General features: G+C 33.9%; 1 protein-coding gene across 1 annotated transcript; it reads right to left on the bottom strand.

Moving 5' to 3' along the window:
- Nucleotides 1-5,836: 5,836 nt before the first annotated feature.
- Nucleotides 5,837-13,528, bottom strand: LOC123547177 (uncharacterized). Its single transcript, XM_045334084.2, has 5 exons — nt 13,145-13,528; nt 12,635-12,737; nt 10,678-10,854; nt 9,223-9,397; nt 5,837-8,633 (listed from the first exon to the last, which is right to left on the bottom strand). The coding sequence occupies exons 1-5, from the start codon at nt 13,265-13,267 to the stop codon at nt 8,486-8,488; spliced, it is 726 nt and encodes a 241-aa protein (XP_045190019.2). The 5' UTR covers nt 13,268-13,528; the 3' UTR covers nt 5,837-8,485.
- Nucleotides 13,529-18,636: the final 5,108 nt, after the last annotated feature.

The raw sequence follows: 18,636 nt of genomic DNA on the forward strand, positions 1-18,636 counted from the left end.
ACTTGTATATTCCTGTTGCATGCCATTCTTAAACAATAAAAAGAAATGGCATTTAGTTCTTAATGAACAATTCCTACCCACTGGGCAAAATCATCATTGTTTGAAATCAAAAATGCTGTAAATTTCATGCAAATTGCCAGCGCCCTAGACCATTCGGTTACAAAGACATATGTTTAATACAATGTCGATAAGAAAATATAACCTGAAAAGAAAAAAACAGAAACCATTCTTAGACCTTAAGAGGATTTTCAGTCAGTCATACCAGTAAATTAGCCAAATTTATACACGGAAGCTTAGATAAATATCATGAATCCAGAGGAGATTTATTAGTTACTGAGCGTATTATGAATCGGCGAACTAGTCAATTTAGGTTTTGAAATGTTCCCTGAGGTTATATTAAGCGCGCTCCTCCCATTAGCTATATATAGGTTTGCGCATGCGCATATGACCTTCTGTCCACTTTTTTCATGGGTCAGCTTATTTCACCACCAGGACTAAATGTTGTAACATCTTCACAGCTTATGTACTCACGGACTTTCAGTCAAATATATAAATTGTAAGAAAATATTGGTATAAAGAATTCATTCATTCGACTGTTACTATTATTTGAAGAAGAGAAGATTAATATCACTGGCTGTAGTTGTGGCTCGGACCTCGTCACCGCTAAAAAAGTTACCATCAAACCGGATATTCCCATCTACTACTAAATCAATGAAAAAATATCATACTTCTGATCAGTTTCACGATTTTTGCAATGTTTATAATTATTAGAGATGGTTATTTTCTTGTAATTTCACTCCTGCATTCTTTATTGACTGCTACTTTGGTACCGCAGAGAAACTGACTGACAAATTATCTTAACATGTTGCTTATTAAAAAAAATAGTCTTAAGTCGTATTTCTACCTGTTTAGATACTCAGACTATTATTCGTCTCCATTAATTAGGAATTGATCTGTTTTGACAGCGCAGTTATTTTGTCATTTTTCAAGACACTGTTAAGTCGCAAGTACCCTTAACATTTTATTTCTGAATAGAATTTAATTTTTGTACTATTTTATTTAATTGCATTATGTTAAAGACGTCCTTATACGTACGCGTAATTTTGGCGCGAAATATGTCAGCATTATTGAAAGGAAATTACAATTGTAGGAGCACGTATTGACCATGCCCACCATGGAAGTCTGCCAAAGCTGTCACTCAACGATGCTCTGGCCTTTGATAAAGCGGTCAAGGTCGCGAGAAAAAATACAGCGTTTAAAGACACTCTGATGATTGTTACGGCTGATCACTCGCATGTATTCACCATCTCAGGATATCCAACCAGAGGGGTAGATATACTTGGTAAGTTTTGTACACAGTACAACTTTGTTTCGGCCGATCACTCACACGCATTCACCATTGCTGGATATCGAAACAGAGGTGCAAATATACTTGCTTAGTTTCATACACAAGACAACTCTTTACGGTCGATCAGTTACACTTATTTATCTTCTTTGGATATCCAAACAGAGGTGCAATATACATGGTAAAGTATTGTACACGGAATAACTTTGTTACGGCCGATCACTTACATGCATTCACTGGATATCATGGCTTAGGTGTAGATATACTTGTTAAGTTTTGTACACAGTACAACTTTGTTTCGGCAAATCTCTCACAGGCATTCATCATTGCTGGATATCCAAGCAGAGGTGCAAATGTACATGGTAAGTTTTGTACACAGTACAACTTTGTTACGGCCGATCACACACACGCATTCACCATTGCTGGATATCTAAACAGAGGTACAAATATACATGGTAAGTTTTGTACACAGTACAATTTTGTTCCGGCCGATCACACGCACGCATTCACTTTCCAAAGTTGGGGGCAAATATACTTCGTAAGTTTCAGTACAACTTTTCATAACCATGCCGTTCTTTACGAATTTTCTCTAGAATACTCTAAATACTTCCGTACTTGATCGGATGTTTCTGCACACGACACAGTTTTGGCAAGGACCAATGTAATAAAGAAAACAATGATTTAATTGTCTTGAAGTTCAAGCACCTTAAAACAGTACTGTAAACTTATAAACTGACGTTCCTGCTGACTAATAACCAAAATATTGAATTACTACAAAGAAAAATCTTTTTAAACTTAGGTACAGAGCCTTACGTGCTATTTGGACACACCACTGCTACAATAACATGTGTGGTCATTTTCAACCATAAATGCATTCAATGCAGTTTAATACTAGAGTTCCGCTTAAGCGCGTGCTAATCAGCGTAATGACTGCTGTTTTTTTGTACCCTGTCATAAAGATAGTCAATAAAATCTGTAAGAAAGCCGAGTCGATCCAAAAATCCATCTGCCTTTATAATATAGTATATATATATATAATATATATAACATAGTAACTGGCTGCGTTTTATCATTCCAGAGTGTTAGTTGAGTTTTTAACTGTACCAGCTGTATTTCATTTGCATCTTTTATAAACTGAAGTTGAACTAATTGGCCAACAATATGGATCAAATACGAATCAGTCAGTGTCACTTCAGTTACAGACAGATATCGTAATATATTAGCGGTATATTTCAAAGAGATTAAATAAACAGTTGTTTTACGCAAAAAAGAAATATAGGACATTAAACACTAAAATGACAAACTTCTTAAAACTATCAAAATTTACTATTTCTATTGTAACTAACACTTTTTTGAAAAATATTGTCAGTGCGGAATGGAAAAACAAAAGAAAAGTGAAGGTCTTGTTTAGTTTAAACAATATTTTATTATTTTTAAGCAACATACACATAACATGTACAACAATTTTTTACATGTCAAATACATGGATTGGAAAACAAGCTGATAGCTTATGTAAATTCCTTTCCAACGTGTTGGTTTTGTTTGATGCAAGAAAAACATTTCAAGTCAAAAACAAAAACTTCTAAATTAACTTAAAATGAGTGATGGAGTATGATTTAAGCATCCATCACATCTCATACCCTTAATTTGGATAAGACTATTTCTTCACTATTTCTTCACTAATATTCTTGTTTGTGTGCATATTTATAAATGAACTGCACCATGAGAAAACCAACATAGTGCGTTTGCGTCCAGCATTGATCCAGACAAGCCTGCGCATCCGCACAGTCTGGTCAGAATCCATGCTATTCACTAACAGTTTCTGTAATTGCTATATCCTTCGAAAGCGAACAAAATAGATCCTAACCAGACTGCGCGAGTGTGCAGGCTGGTCTTGATCCATGCTGGTCGCAAAGCCTCTATGTTGGTTTTCTCAACGGCTCAAATGTAACTTAACCCTTAGCCTGCTGGCAGCAATCCATTCTGCCTTTGCGATCAGTGCAGACCAAGATCAGCCTGCACAGCCTGCACATCCGTGCAGTCTCATAGCATTCACATCCGTGCAGGCTGATCATGATCTGCACTGTTCGCTTATCAGTCAGACAATTTTCAGTGATCTTACCTTTGAACAATAAATGGTATTGCCCAAATTGAATGATGGACCAGTCCATTTTAGAAATTTAGCAGGCTAAAGGTGAAGCAGTTTTTAGTAGCTTAGTATCTATTATACCCAAGATATCCATGATTTCTTAATGCATTCTATACCTCTACGAAGTAGGTGTGTATGTTGTTCCCTAACGCTAATAAACTGATTTTATACAAATATAAACAGGATTAGAAGATCGTGAAAGTCCCGCAGCACTGGACGGAAAACCCAGGACGATATTACAGTACAGTAATGGACCAGCTTACGCTGAGCCAATAGCAGATCTAACGGGAGTGGATACAAGTAAGAAACAAAGTTTGAGTATATTTCGGAAACGTCTTTGAATCAAAGTGAGTTTTTTATGTAAAAAGTGTAAAAGATTGACAACAAATGCAACATATTAAATTAGCTGTGGCATATTCGTAAGAACTTGTCTTCTTGTATTCAACGTTTTCTCCCGCTCAATTAACTTCAGAACACTTAGACCCATAATTCTAAACCTTGATAGGCACATTGCTTCGGGTGTATTATACTATGTAAAGCGACATTCTTGTATGTGTGACCAGAATTGAAATTTATTATGTAACTAAATAAATTCTGTAAAAATATGGCTCCTATTACACAAGTATAAATATGAAAAGGCAGAAATAATCCTTCTTATATCTTTTGCACTGCATGCTTCCGGACTATTTTTTTCATATATGCATAACTTTACACAGTTGGTAAAACTTCACTTAGTCGCATTTTAGCATTGATAAACAATACAGGTTTTGTTCGATAATAAAACACCGAACAAAAGATGGAAGTAGGTACTAAAGGGTCATTATAACAGTAGCTAGATCTGGGATTTAATATTCGGCTCGCGTGGATTTTCTGCCATTACGCGCCTCGTGAGATCGATCTGGCAAAATCCACTCAAGTTGAAATAACCATATTGTTTATATAAATGGTAAGATTAAACTCCAAAATACACATAAAATAGTAACTGAATTATCATGCAACTTTTAACTGAGTTATTGCGTACTTGCATTTCAGTTGCGGCGGATTTCCAATTTCCTTCTGGAGCACCGCTACGGTCTGAGACACACGGTGGCGAAGATGTGGCTATCTACGCCAGCGGCCCAATGTCGCATCTGATAAATGGCGTTAAAGAATAGAGTTATGGCGTATGCAAGTTGCCTCGGGCCGTATTCAAATGGCAATAAACTCCGAAAATGCATGGCAGACCGGAACAAAGTAGAATAAAAAACTTTTTAAAACACATAAATGTACATGTAGTCACAAAAATGATATTTTCTTTTTTAAAACAAAATATGAAAATATCGAGTTCTCCATTATGTGGACAATATATTATTTTAAACTTAACTGAATCTGATTCAAGAGTAGTAACTATACATATTTATCACATCTTTCGGTTATCCGGTTATCAATCTGTTTTCAATTTGGATGAAAAATAAATTTTATTATCTGTATGTCTTTAGTATGTTTTTGTTTCCACAGAAATGGTACGATCCTGAAAAATCACCCAGTATGATTTCTCTATCTGATACTAACCCTTATCCTGCTAAATTTCTTTAATGAACTTGTCCATCCTCCATTTTGGACAGTAACATTAACTGTTAAAATGGGTACTTACCCAAAAGACACTTCATGAATAGTGAACGCGGGTGTACAGGTTGATCATGATCTACACTGGTAGCAAAGGCAGAACCAATCGTGTCCAGCATGGTAACGGGTTTTCATATATTTCATCCGTGGCAACATGCAGACCTGTGTAACATTAAATATTGACCCTGTTGATAATTGACCCATTGATCAAAATTTAATGCTGAAATGTTGGCGGGGTCAATTGTAAACGTTGAAAAAGGACCTTTTGATAAAACTTTAATGTTGAAATGTTGACGATGTCAGTTCTCAACGTTGAATAAGGACCTTTTGATTATAATTTAATGTTGAAATGTTGGCGGGGTCAATTGTAAACGTTGAAAAAGGACGTTTTGATCAAAATTTAATGTTGAAATGTTGACGATGTCAGTTCTCGATCAACGTTGAAAAAGGACTCATGGGGTCTATTTTCAACGGGGTCATAATTTAATGTTACACCGGCGACTTTGTGTACATCACTGTAACCCCTATATTAAATGGTTAACATTAAGATGGTATTCAGCGTTTTATATCATCAGTACCATATCTGAATTCCAATTGGGAATCCATTTTATAAATTTATGCCATTGACATAAAACATTCAGTTTGCCTTTTAATGATATTGTGTCTACAAAGGCATTTTATTCACACATTTTTATCTTGTTCAACACGTGTTAAGTAGAAGTAAAAAAAAGTAAAAATAAAAGTAACTTTGATTTATTGGTAAAACGAAAACAGAACAAAGAACATGTTATTTTGTTTTACAAACTTCTTCATTCAAGTACCGTTTACAATTAGTAGGGAATTTGTACTGAAAAGCAAAGACAAATATACACAGGAATAATAACGTTTCATGAACGCAGTCAAAAATGAATCCTTCAGATGTGTATGCATCGATGAGCAGAGCATCGTAAACCAACAAGGCAAACTAAACAAAAGGGTTCGAACCCGGTTAATTGTTATTAAATCATGTCAAATAATATCAGTTTTTTTTTTCAGCGTCAGAAGACATATTTTTCAGTTTGGGATAATAAGCGCCCGATGACTGAACATAACTGTCAGGTTATTTTTCTGTATGTTTTACAAAGTATATGTTTTGTAGAAACCTAATGTTGTACATGTAATTAGTTTACAGTAACGCCCTTCAACTGAATGCAGTATTTTAATATAAATCTTACTTCATGAATTAATAAAAAATATCAGATGTTTTAGATGTTTCATCTTCGTGTGCATAGAAGTTAAATGTTACTTAATGCGATTTGAATTATATGTCTCATAGAAAACGTTATAGTCCCGCACACTTGTCAGTCTAAAGATTAGGTCGAAAGATTAGGCCTACAACCGTGTAAATATATATGAATTGTGGACAGTCCTTGTGCGTATTCGGAGAAATGCAAAAACATGTGCCCGAAAAATGGCGATACGCTTGGCAACGCTTGTTAAAGCATCTACATCCGTGCGAAATATTGTCTATCAAGGAAGTTACACTGTGTTGTAGTTTGATGTTCTAAAAAACTGTAGATTTTTAATTACCTCGAAATACTTGGTCAGAAGTGGCAAAAATACACATTTTAAGGATGGCCTGTTGGACTGTCGAAAGGTACATGTATCACAAGTTTGTTTTTAAACAATTAAATTTAGAAGTTGCAGTTATATCAAACATTAAATCAAATTATATATCTGATATCTATTATGGTTATGCTATGTAAGTATACAATCTTTTTGTCATAATTTAACATCTTAAAATTAAGAACAACGTTCATTACAGGCGCAAAACAACGTCAAACATTTTCAGATTTCAGAAACGGGTTGCAACGAAAATCTCTATAGATCTATATATCTATTAATAACGGATCAAAATTCATGAAACAATGACTATTGATCTAAGTTAAGACTTATTATACAGATTCAGTAAAAGCTTCAAATGTCAACATTTTGTTCAAAGACCCAAAATCGCACGTCGGGCTCATATGTTATTAACGTAGTTTTATTACTGAACAGTTCAAATGTACTTAAATTTTGTCACCTTTAATGAATGAGTTCAATATCTTAGTACTGAAACTGCATGAAATCAATAATGCTATTTCACATAATCAGAAATAACGTCACATCATAAATAATGTAAATGAATGATAATTATACATTATATAAAAACGTCCTATATATTTAAGTTGTTTGACTCATTGACAATATATTCGATCACGTCCGTGCAAATATAGCCCTGCAATATCAATTCCATGGAGTCGACAAGGTGGACTTGTATGTATTTCTTGTGTAAGTAATTTTAGATCAGAGAGGTGGTACTTGCACGAATAAGCGTTCGAGTAGGACTTTATTCTTTTTTTCAATAAACGTGTAATGTGCCCAAGTTTAGAACATTTATGATTACACTTTACATACAATTTAGCCGTACAAGTTCATTTAATATTTGTATAATAGAGCTCCGTTTAAGCTGTTGCTAGGGGGCGTGAGGGGTGTTGTACATTTTATTAACACCCTTGGAAAAAGTCACATTCGCATCCATTCTGTCAATCTAATCCTCTCCTGCTACTTTCATACCCTAGTTCCCAGAATATTTAAACTCTATATTACTTTTTGTATATTAAAGCTTCAAACGTAACATAACAATAGGATTTTACAAAATAAATAAACAGTTGTAAAGTTAAATATCGGCTTACCAACTTTAAAAATAAAATTAGATGACAGGCGACAAAGGTTTGATCTAATCCTCGCCTGTTACTTTCATACCCTAGTTCGCAATCCGAAATTATGAGAATTTGCAAACTCTGTATTACTTTTTGTATATTAAAGCTTCAAACGTAGTCATAACAATAGGAGTTTACAAAATAAAAAAACAGTTGTAAAGTTAAAGATCGGCTTACCAACTTTAAAAATAAAATTAGATGACAGGCGTTAAAGGTTTGATCTATCAAGAGATCCGAAAAAGTTTTTAAAATTTCACTAATTTACAACAAATATTACATCAAAAAAAGCTCGCAGACTGAACCAACACATATCTTGCATGCGAAAATGCTTAATGTTTTGTTTCGATTTCCACGTTACATTTAGGATACCTGTGAGGCCGGCATGTCAGGTTTTAAGCTCTAGTTCCCTTTACAAAGGTAACGTTACTGACCGTCGCAAGGCAATACTCCAAATAATCAACCTGACATTAGTTATCATACTGTTTTGTCTGTAAGTTATTCGAGATTATCAAGAATGAAACAAGCATTTTGTATAATATCTATTTAGCTCACATACACAAACAGTGTGTACAATAGTAAAATATTTCCGCAGTGTCCAGCGTGTATGTTTATTTACAGTCAGTATCTACACAGGACAACATCATACTAATCGTGACAGCAGCAGAAGTTAGGACCGCAGTAATTCCTTGAACAGCTGTTGTACTTGTACAAATACAATCCCAGAGCGCCATCTTTATCCCTCGGCAAGATCGTGGAACCCCGATGAACATGTAGCGAATTGAAACATGTTTTTCTGCAAAAGGAAAACAGACAAATTTAACCAATATATATCATTAGAATGAAATGTAGAATACATAAATGTAAATCCAATAACTTTCTAAAGTAGCATTACACATTTCAGGTTTTGATGTACTAAAGTAAGAAGCAATAATGTTAGTTTCACTTTCATTTAACTTTAACGTCGAATGCCTTTTCCTGTAAAATGTCGCTTGTCCTTAATTACATAAACTATCAAGTAGATATTCCGTTTTCCATAAACAGACGTCGTGTTTAATTTTGAAAAAGTTAACAACATATCACTGCTTCAAATGTCAACCAAGATTAAAAATTCAATATGCTAACTCTATACATTTTTAATTATATGATCTATGATAAATGTTTTCAGCGGTAGAAATAATATTCGGTTTAACATATGGTGGCAAAAAACGGGATACTTCTTATGCGGACAACCGCTTTTTGGCGTGCATCGATATGAATGTACGTACTTCAATTCATGATCGCTGTTTCCCTTTGCTCGCCTCGGTGCACAAATGTCTCGTGTTATATAGGTGTATGATTGAATTAGTTAATGGTAAATAACATCAACTTAACTAACTGCATACCCAACATGTTTGCACGTTTCTACACACGAGACAGAAAGAGCAGAGCATTTTCGTCTAATTGCATACACGTAGTTAATTCCCGACAGAAGCGTTGTGCAAGTAGATACCGCAATCTGATCAGCAAAGTCATAGGTCACGCCAAAATTATCATCCGTTCCATAGCTTTTGATACAGCCTGTAAACGAGTAAAATATCTTCCGCTGTATTTAACAGCTAATAAGAGAAAAGATTCGTAGTAGAAATTTTATTTAATGATACAGTGCCTTTCAAAAGTCTGGAAACAAACTGCTTTTTATCATAGTCAAAAGCCCGTATCATTTACTGCTGTGTCAACACAGAAAACACTTTAAACAGCTGTTGAGCTATTTATACGACTCACATGTATAAATAAAAACAATTTAATTCAAACAAAACATGTCAGTTTTAATATCCGAAATTTTATGGTAATTTCCTACTCGACTCAATACTTTTGCAGGTAATTTATATGGTCGGCATTGGCGTAGCCATGCTTTCGAGATCCTTTTTTCATCGACGTTTACAGGCTTTATTTGACGAATTTTAATGAAACGATTTTATTGCCTGTATTCTTAATGGTTTCCTGTAGTGTTCTGGTCGATTGGCTCGCCAGTACAGGGACGCGTATTATATGCTGAACTTGTTGTGTAGGAACTACTGGACAAAAGTATTGATATCCCATCCATATCTAGAACACAGGTACATAGTACGTAAAATTTCAGGGTTGACTCTTGGGTTTGGCGGAACAGTTAGGGGTATCCTCTGTCCCATCTTTTAAGCGAATTTCTTATAGTTATCTTAAATTTCATGCACCACAATACCAAACGATAATGTTTTTTGTCATTTAATTGTTATGGGTTGTAAAATTGCTTTATCATATGTTTAGTTTTGCCATAGATAAAACGTCGATTTAAGAATCGCCCAGTGAAAACATCATTATGCAGTCTGCTCGCAGTTTCACTGCTCGATTTCATACTCCTATTCTCCATGTAGAGTTTATGGCCCAAAATGCTTTTTGGAGACATTCCCTGTATAACAGACTCATGATATTAAAGAAAGAATACAACAGTCTACAAATTTATTTCACACAATGATGTATAAAATGATTGTAAGTCCTAATTTTTACTGTTTCTTGCGAATTCTACAAGTAGATGAACATGGAATGACCTGATACGTACTCAGTTATAATTCGCAATAAGCTCATACCATGTGCGTTCTTGTCAAAAGTTTAGCAGTGTTTCGAAGTACTATTTAAAGAAGAAATGTGACATTTTGGGAAACTACTTAGGTAATGAAGCAAATATTTCATGGGCATAACACCAACTGTAAGCCCTCCTGTTTTATTTCCTCTGCACAGGGATCAAATATAAAGTCATATTCACCGCCTCTAGATCTTTTTACTATTTCTCAAAGTCTAATAAGTATCTGTATAAAACTAACCTGCAAATTGTACGGCATTACATGGTCGTTCTTCCGCCTCTTGCTGTGGTCCTTTCGTTGGAGAATGTGCAATGGTTTCCCTTGATCTAGTCTGTACACGTCCTCCGGTTTTTCCCGTACAGTTCATATAGCAGTCACTCCAGGCGCTCCAGTCTCCCCAGTGGGGCAACATGGATACTGAATTGAGTATAAATTAACATCAGAAATGGCAAAGTGAAAACAGGTTAAATGTAAGTTATCAATTTTATATTGATAAAAAGAGCTGTGAAGTAATTCGTGGGGAAATAATTTGCGTACATGTAGATTTCGAGGTTGAATCAATCAACGAACTTAAATCTGAGCAAGCAAATAAAATCTCTGTTTACTTAATTTACAAAACCTGAATTTCATGAATTCATAACTCCACGAAATAGCCGGTTTTTACCAAAATCACGAAATTGACTGATTTCACAGTATGTAAAATACATAATGTAAAATACGTATGAAAAATATCGAAGTCGTTGAAATTCTGCCATCTACTATATAGAAAGTTCTATACTCTACCCCTGCAGATCTACTAACAGGACGCTTAAAGTATAATACCTTAGTTACATCCAGTGCTATTTCTGCTATATTTAGAGCATATTTTTAAAAACTATGAGAGGACAATTTCATTTATTATCTTAATGAAAACTAGATTTGGTAAGATTTCGGCATCAATAGAGATAAAATATTAATTACGTAGTAAAGGCTTGAGTTTCAATTGTTATACAATGGAGTCATAATTAGAATTTTGGAAGTTATTACCTTAACCGAAAAAAATTGTGCGTTTTTTTTCCGACTTGGTAATCTCAAAAAAACGAGCAAAATAGGTAGAGCAATATAATTGTTCAATTCTGTAATCTTTCGGTAACCAACTAAAATTCAATGCTACATTGGTTACAATGTAAGGTAGATGACCACTGAATAAGAAATCAGGTTGCCGAAAATACTTCACATCCTGCACAATAATGCAGTGGACCGCAGTGGTCACGAACCCCTCCCAGCCAGGTCGATTAAAGACCCACCACGACCTAGTGACCTACTTTTCCCTTCCACATGAACTTCGTGCAAATCATTCTGATAATACTGGTATAATACAGCTATTCTACAAGATGACTGATGGACAATTTAGGCCCTTCCTGAATAAATGTGTTTTCACAACTTCATCTACAAACTTATTGAGTCATTCAATATAGTTCTATAATCATACAACAATAACTATCTTACACTGTAGCAACAAAGTGTGGTCTAAACTCATCTTAATACATCAAGTACTGTGCATACTACTACATTAATTTAATAATATATTTAGACATTAAACACATTGTCTTGGCCTTATATGTCACTGTCAATTTGTAACTAGATACTTGTTATTTCTCATTTTCTTCATGCAAAGCATGTATAATTACCAAAAGAATACAGTTATTTTGTGGCGCGTCTTTAAAACGCACAATATATACAGTAGAGGTTTAGGCGTCCATTATAAGATAGATTTTAGGTGTCTATTATACGATGCAACTTACGTGGAGGTTAAAGCCACGATACGTAGAGATTTAGGCCTCGAAAGTACGATGCAGCATACGTGAAATTTTGAGTCTCGATTGTGCGAAGCAATATACATCAAGTTTTCGGCGCCTATTGTACGATGCAACATACGTGGAGATTTAGGTCTTGATTGTTGTAGGCTACATTATTATGTGGAGATTTAGGCGAGTATTGTAAGATGCAACCTATTAGAAGATCAAAATTGATTCTCCATTGTTAAGAGATTTCTAAATTCTTCATACAAATCAGGTCGTCTTGGTGGTCCGGATTTACAACACAAATCGTAAGTTGAAAATTTCAGTATAGCCCTTAGATACTGCATTAACTGTTGATACCCTATACATAAACACCTTCATCAGCTTGCTGAAATGTTATATATATCCTGCCATACCTCTAAGTTTCTCTTTCAGTTCGTTTATAAGGTCACTCTGGCTGTTCAACAGATCTTCCATCGTTTCTTGTCTCTCTTCCAGCTTTGTCAGTTTTTCCAGTAGCTATCAAAGAAATCATTATGTCGTAACTCTTGCATTTACTACATATTAAAATCCGTCATTTTTAAAAACATACGGTCTTACTACTCTGGATCCGAGGCAACAAAGCTAGTTATGAGGTCAGTCTTAAAATTCAAGCATTTGACCGATATAACGAGTTAGAATTTCGATACATAAAAGGCAACTATGCCGAGCAGGTTACCTTGTTAAAGGACAGATAATCATGTTTAGCTGCTTAAAACATGTTAAATTTACGGTCTGTACTAGATTAAAAACACCCTTGAGCATCCAGCATCACCCGTGTTGGTATGACCTCTCACTGCCCAATGCACGTCAATACAGTTAGCAATTTATATATTTAAAGCTTAATTCTTTCATAAAATAAATGCAACATCTTTTTCCGTTCTTACCTTGTAATCATAATCAAATCTGGAGTAACATCTTGGCTCCTGGCTAGACTCTTCACTCTTACCTCCAGGTATGTGACAGTTACACGTCATAATCATTACAATTCCTAACAAAAACATATTCATTTTCTGTGATCTAAAACAATAAATTCCGTTGAGGTGTTAATGATTTGATGATATGTTTTGTTTTTTGTTTGTTTCAAAAATGAAGGTTTTGAGCAGTGTTATTGATAAGTTTTACTTATTTTCATTAGACGAAAGTCCGACACATCCTTCTCTTGTGTGCAAATATTAATTCACGTGCTTTAAGATATTTCCATCTTCCTGGTAGTAAAAGAAGCTACAGTTACCATGTTAACACTAACTGATTTACCTATAGATAACGCCTATCTATTTTCACCGGCAGGCGTCCAGAGAGAAATCGATAAAACGTGCATGAATGCAAACATTCAAAACTTGCCAGAAAAAATGGACATACCGAGTTAAATTTAGTTACACTAATCAATTTTTCACAGTTTATAAACTGGACTTATTCCAGTATTTTGGGATCCGAGAAAAGTGGAAAACAAACAAAAAGTTATTACTTATATCAAAGGTCAAACAAACACGTGATGAGGGGCAGGTTGAGGAGAAAAGTAGAAAACAGAATCAAAGTAATTATTATATAAAGGTCAAACGAACACGTGGTGAGGGGCAGGTGGAGGAGTGTCTCAACCTTGACCAGGCAGTATAATATCATATAAAATGGTTCAGTAGCCAAAGACAAAACAATAAATCTGAAATTGGCAATGATACGTGCAAGTTTATTTTCCTTTATCACAGTGTTTGTAATTTCATGAATAAAGAGACACGAAAGCCTTAGAAAATAAAGAAAATTTTATATTCAATTTTCAGAAAAATATTGACAAATTCTGATTGGTGCCATTAACTGGAAACTTACAGAATAAAAGATATGGCTTTGGTCCTAAAACTATGTGTGATCTAGCGGATTGACAAAGTAAAGCAATCTGTCGAACAAACATTGTATAGAGCTGCAATTAGTGTCATCCTATAAAAAGTTATTAATGTAGGTCTATGTACTGCATATGACACAGGTGTGTACATACTGACAGAATTAAAACTGACTTATTTAATATAAATTCATCATACTTTCCTCTATCATATGCCATAAAATGATTTTAAAAGTTTTAGCCAGGATAAACAGTAAATATTGGACATATGTTTTCAATAACATTAAGGGAATACCCAGGCTATCAATTTATACAAGGCATTTTTGGACCATCAGCTTAGCATTTGATTTCCTGAATCACAATAATTATAATGTGGTCATCAAAGGCTCGGGAAGGAGCGTTAATGGGAGTTATATTGCTTTCATGTAACCAAAGTTATATGGGTGATTATCACAATGTAAATATAACGGATTTTGACTGGCTGTTTTGGTAGAGAAGCCTAATTTTGTGTGAATAAGTATTAATAATTTAGTATTGAATATAGATGAAAATAGTAAAAAAGTTTTATTGAATATATTGTTTTTGATTATCTCCCTTTCTGGCTCTAACTGTAAAAGTACATGTGCAATATTAAAAGCTGTGTAATCTGTTTTTAACATAAAATTTAAAGCCTTATGGAACTTTCAGGTTTTCAAGGATGTTGTCCAGGGTTATGAGCCTATTCCTAATATAGAAAATATGAGGATAATGACAGGGGATGTAACAAAAGACCAACTGAGCTCAAACAGTCGCATCATCAGTGCTTTACTTAAGTGAGCAGTGTTTCACTGTAGTTGGTTAGTCCCTTCCTAGCAAAATCCTCTGTACAACAAACAAACGTTAGTGTTCTTAGTTGTGTTCACGGTAGAGAGTTTGGACTGTATTTTATCAATTCAATTTCGATTTATCAAGAAAATTTTTGTATTCTTTTATAGCTGACTTTAGCAAAGTTAACCTAGTTGAACTGTTTATTTTCTTATCTTTTACACTTTTACATCTTTTTGAATTAAAACATAATTTATCACGTTTCGTAAATCCTGATTTAAAACTACAATTTGGTTCTTTTTGAAATCAAAATAGAAACATGTTTATCAATGGACTTAAGTAAAAGTGATAGCATTTGATCTTCTCGTCATTTTATTTTTCATGAAATGTAAACACAAAGTTTCAAAATACTTTTTTAGGGATGAGATATTCTGTATGAAACATTTTGAAACACTGGTTTTAGGGTTTAAATGGTGCTACTAAAGAAAGGGATTAGCATGGCATACTGTGAGATCACTTTATTTTTTTTAGAATAAAACTTTATGGCCGCATCCAAATTCTTTGATCTCTAAGTTTTGAAAGGTACTTTGATTTTCATATAGATTTGATTTTGTGAATCGACTTATTGGTCACAACTATAAAATCAATTAAAAGTAATCCCCATCAAATGATAAATGATTTCTCAGTGCTGTAAAATTAGTAATATTCAAGGGGAACTAGTATTCTTAGATTTTGTGGTTTAGTCACAAAATTTAATCCTAACGAACTAATAAATATAGACATAGCGATTATTTTATAGCCTTTTCTTTTTCATAAAAGCTGTAAGCAAATATGTCACCAAAATTGGGACTATCCCATAGACTTCCATGATCAAAACCTGCATATGGTCTAGACTTTTCAAATCGATCAAGCATACGATTCTGTATTTTCTGTGTAAATATAAAGTTTGGAAAACGCACTTTATCAGAAAGAAATCGTATAGTAATATAAATGTATTTTAGATGAGCTTTGTCAGATATTTGTTATGCTTTTCTTTAAATTTCAATCAGAATTTGGGTAATTTACGTTATATGGATATATTTTTATTGTACATGTATTTTATGTATAGTAAAGACCTTATTTGTTTTATTAAGAGGTTAATATACGGCTTGGTTGTGCCTTCTTGCCATAATGGCACACCTAGTATCATAATTGCCCGAGGGCTTTAGCCCCAGGGCCATTATGAAACTAGGGTGTGCCATTATGGCTAGAAGCACAACCAGCCGTTTATTGACCTTTTTATTATATACCTTCGCTTCATATTCATATTTGTATTTTCATTTTACATATTTTTACAAACTTATAGGGGCCTAAGTATCATTTGAATTGATTTTTTCATCAACAGTGCCATCAATATTTGACAATCCATCTGAAAATGATTTAGAACGCGCTGACGTTCTGGTTTACCGGAGCCATTATGATAAAGGCGCGTGAGGCGCACTGCACCATTATGGATTCGTCAATAGAGGCCGTAATGACGGTTTTAAACGGCTTTTTGTTACTATTTATAGTAACGTATATCATAAAACTTATAATCATACAACGTCATTAGACGTTTACTTCTATACGATAGTCATTGAATAAAATAAAACAGTTTCAGTTTCAGTCAGTATATAAAAAAAAATTTATTTGCCTATTTGTCTTGGTTGACACTCTTTCAAAAGAATCAGATATAAATGTGTCACATATGATGTAGGACATTTCTGAAATTAACAAAACACAAGTTTTAAAAACTCCGTACATAGAATTTGAAATTGCGTGGAAAGTTTTTGTCCAAAAAAGTTTCATATGGGCATGAATTGTTTCAAATCGTAGAGATAACATTACAGGGAAGTTTACGTGTCCATTGAGGTTGACCCTACCAAGAAATCCCGGACGATTTCCCCATAATAGTCATTAGTAATGTGTTTTTCTCATGAAAGCAGAAATAATGCTAATTGGTTATAATACAAGATGCACAGACAGCCGAATGTGCGTGCATGCGTGCGTGCTTATATGTATACTTGCTGGTCAAAAATTCAAAACTATTGCTCGAGATCCAAAGGCAATATAGGACATTGGAAATGAATGCAGAAGTGGGTTTTTTTTCAATTTTTTACTTTAGCCAGCTAACCTGTTGAAATATAGACCGACCAATAGTACAAACTATAAACCGGTCATTTTATAAGGTTTCGTCTAATTATTAACAAGTAATATATAGCAGAGCCTTGTTTTAATATAATACTTAAACAATACAAAAGCGTTATATACTAATAATTATTACACACGGCGTAGTTCGGCCTGGTCGACTCTTTAACGGATTTATAATGTGTAACACCATACGTTTTTTTTTGCAAGTTGCCTTCATTAAGAAAGTCAGCAGTTTTTTTAACACAGACAGGTTCATTTTTCATATTTACAGGGTGGACTCTACTACGAATCAACAAGGATATGAAAACATCACTTCTTCAAATGTCTTGTTCAAAGCCAAACTTAAAAGTAAATTATTTTTCTTTTCAGTCGGAAGTTCCATTTAACAGATTTTCCACTCTGCAGCTCTCTAACGTTCCTGTCAAGAAATTTCAAGTTATCCTTCTACCTTTCTGTAACTCATTTTCCATCTACCTGCAAGTCCTAATCTCAGTCTTCTATGCTTCTCATCTCAATTCTTCTTTTGAACTCTCACTCTCTATCTCTGTGAAAAGAGAACCTCCTTTTCATAGAATTTTCCTGGGTGCATTTGTTGTATTTAAATATTAACTTTTTTCCAGAACTGAATCGCAATAAATTGTTTTACAAATACGTATTTCAAACATTTCATAGCAAAAGTAAAAAAACAACATGTCAATTAAAACGTTTATAATATACACATCATATAACTATGCACAACAGATGTAGAAGGAATCACTACTGGGTATTTTTGTGAACAACTGATTAGTACTAAAATAAACAAAATAATCAAGACCAAATCTTATACGTAAAACATTCTTCTGTGATCCACTTTGCTAAATTGTAAAAAAAAAAACGGTTTACTGACCATTTACATTTTTGGGGCCATTCCTTGTCTGTTTATTGTCCCCCAAAATGTCTATACGTACATTCCTCAATGCGTTTGTTTTATAATATTTTAATCACGATTACCTATGCTTACTTCAGATAAGTCGACGTGGTCCAAGAAAGGTTTCAGAGATATCCAAGATGCAATAAACAAAAAGAATAACACTTACATAGTCAAAATTATAATAATTTTCTTTGGAGATTAGATGGGCGTACCCACAGCGGCAGCTGTGTAAATATTTGATGGTCAGAATAACGACAGACCTTTTTCAAAAGTCCATACTAAAATAATCTTTGTAATAAATCAATTCTTTCGACTTTAGATCATACCCCTATCTACCGATTATAACTGCATTAGTTGATCGTTTAATGGATTTTCATTAGTTCATAAAACATAAGGTACATTGTTCTTTAAATATACTTTATTCATTCCATAGGATATATTCTAATAAGGTATATTTAAGGAAAAGTATCTAGTTACATAATATAATTACAATATTAGCACGCCGGATATATGTAACTGTGGCATTTCTCATATTTAATCTAAACGTGCTGGCCCCTAAATGTTAGTCTCGCCTTTAGTCAAGCTACTTAAAAAATAAATACCATTTTGAAGTTAAGAAAAATAGATTAAATTAATCAAAACTCTTCTGAATAAATATCATC

Source organism: Mercenaria mercenaria, chromosome 9, assembly GCF_021730395.1.
Source record: "Mercenaria mercenaria strain notata chromosome 9, MADL_Memer_1, whole genome shotgun sequence".
Taxonomy (NCBI): Eukaryota; Metazoa; Mollusca; class Bivalvia; order Venerida; family Veneridae; genus Mercenaria; species Mercenaria mercenaria.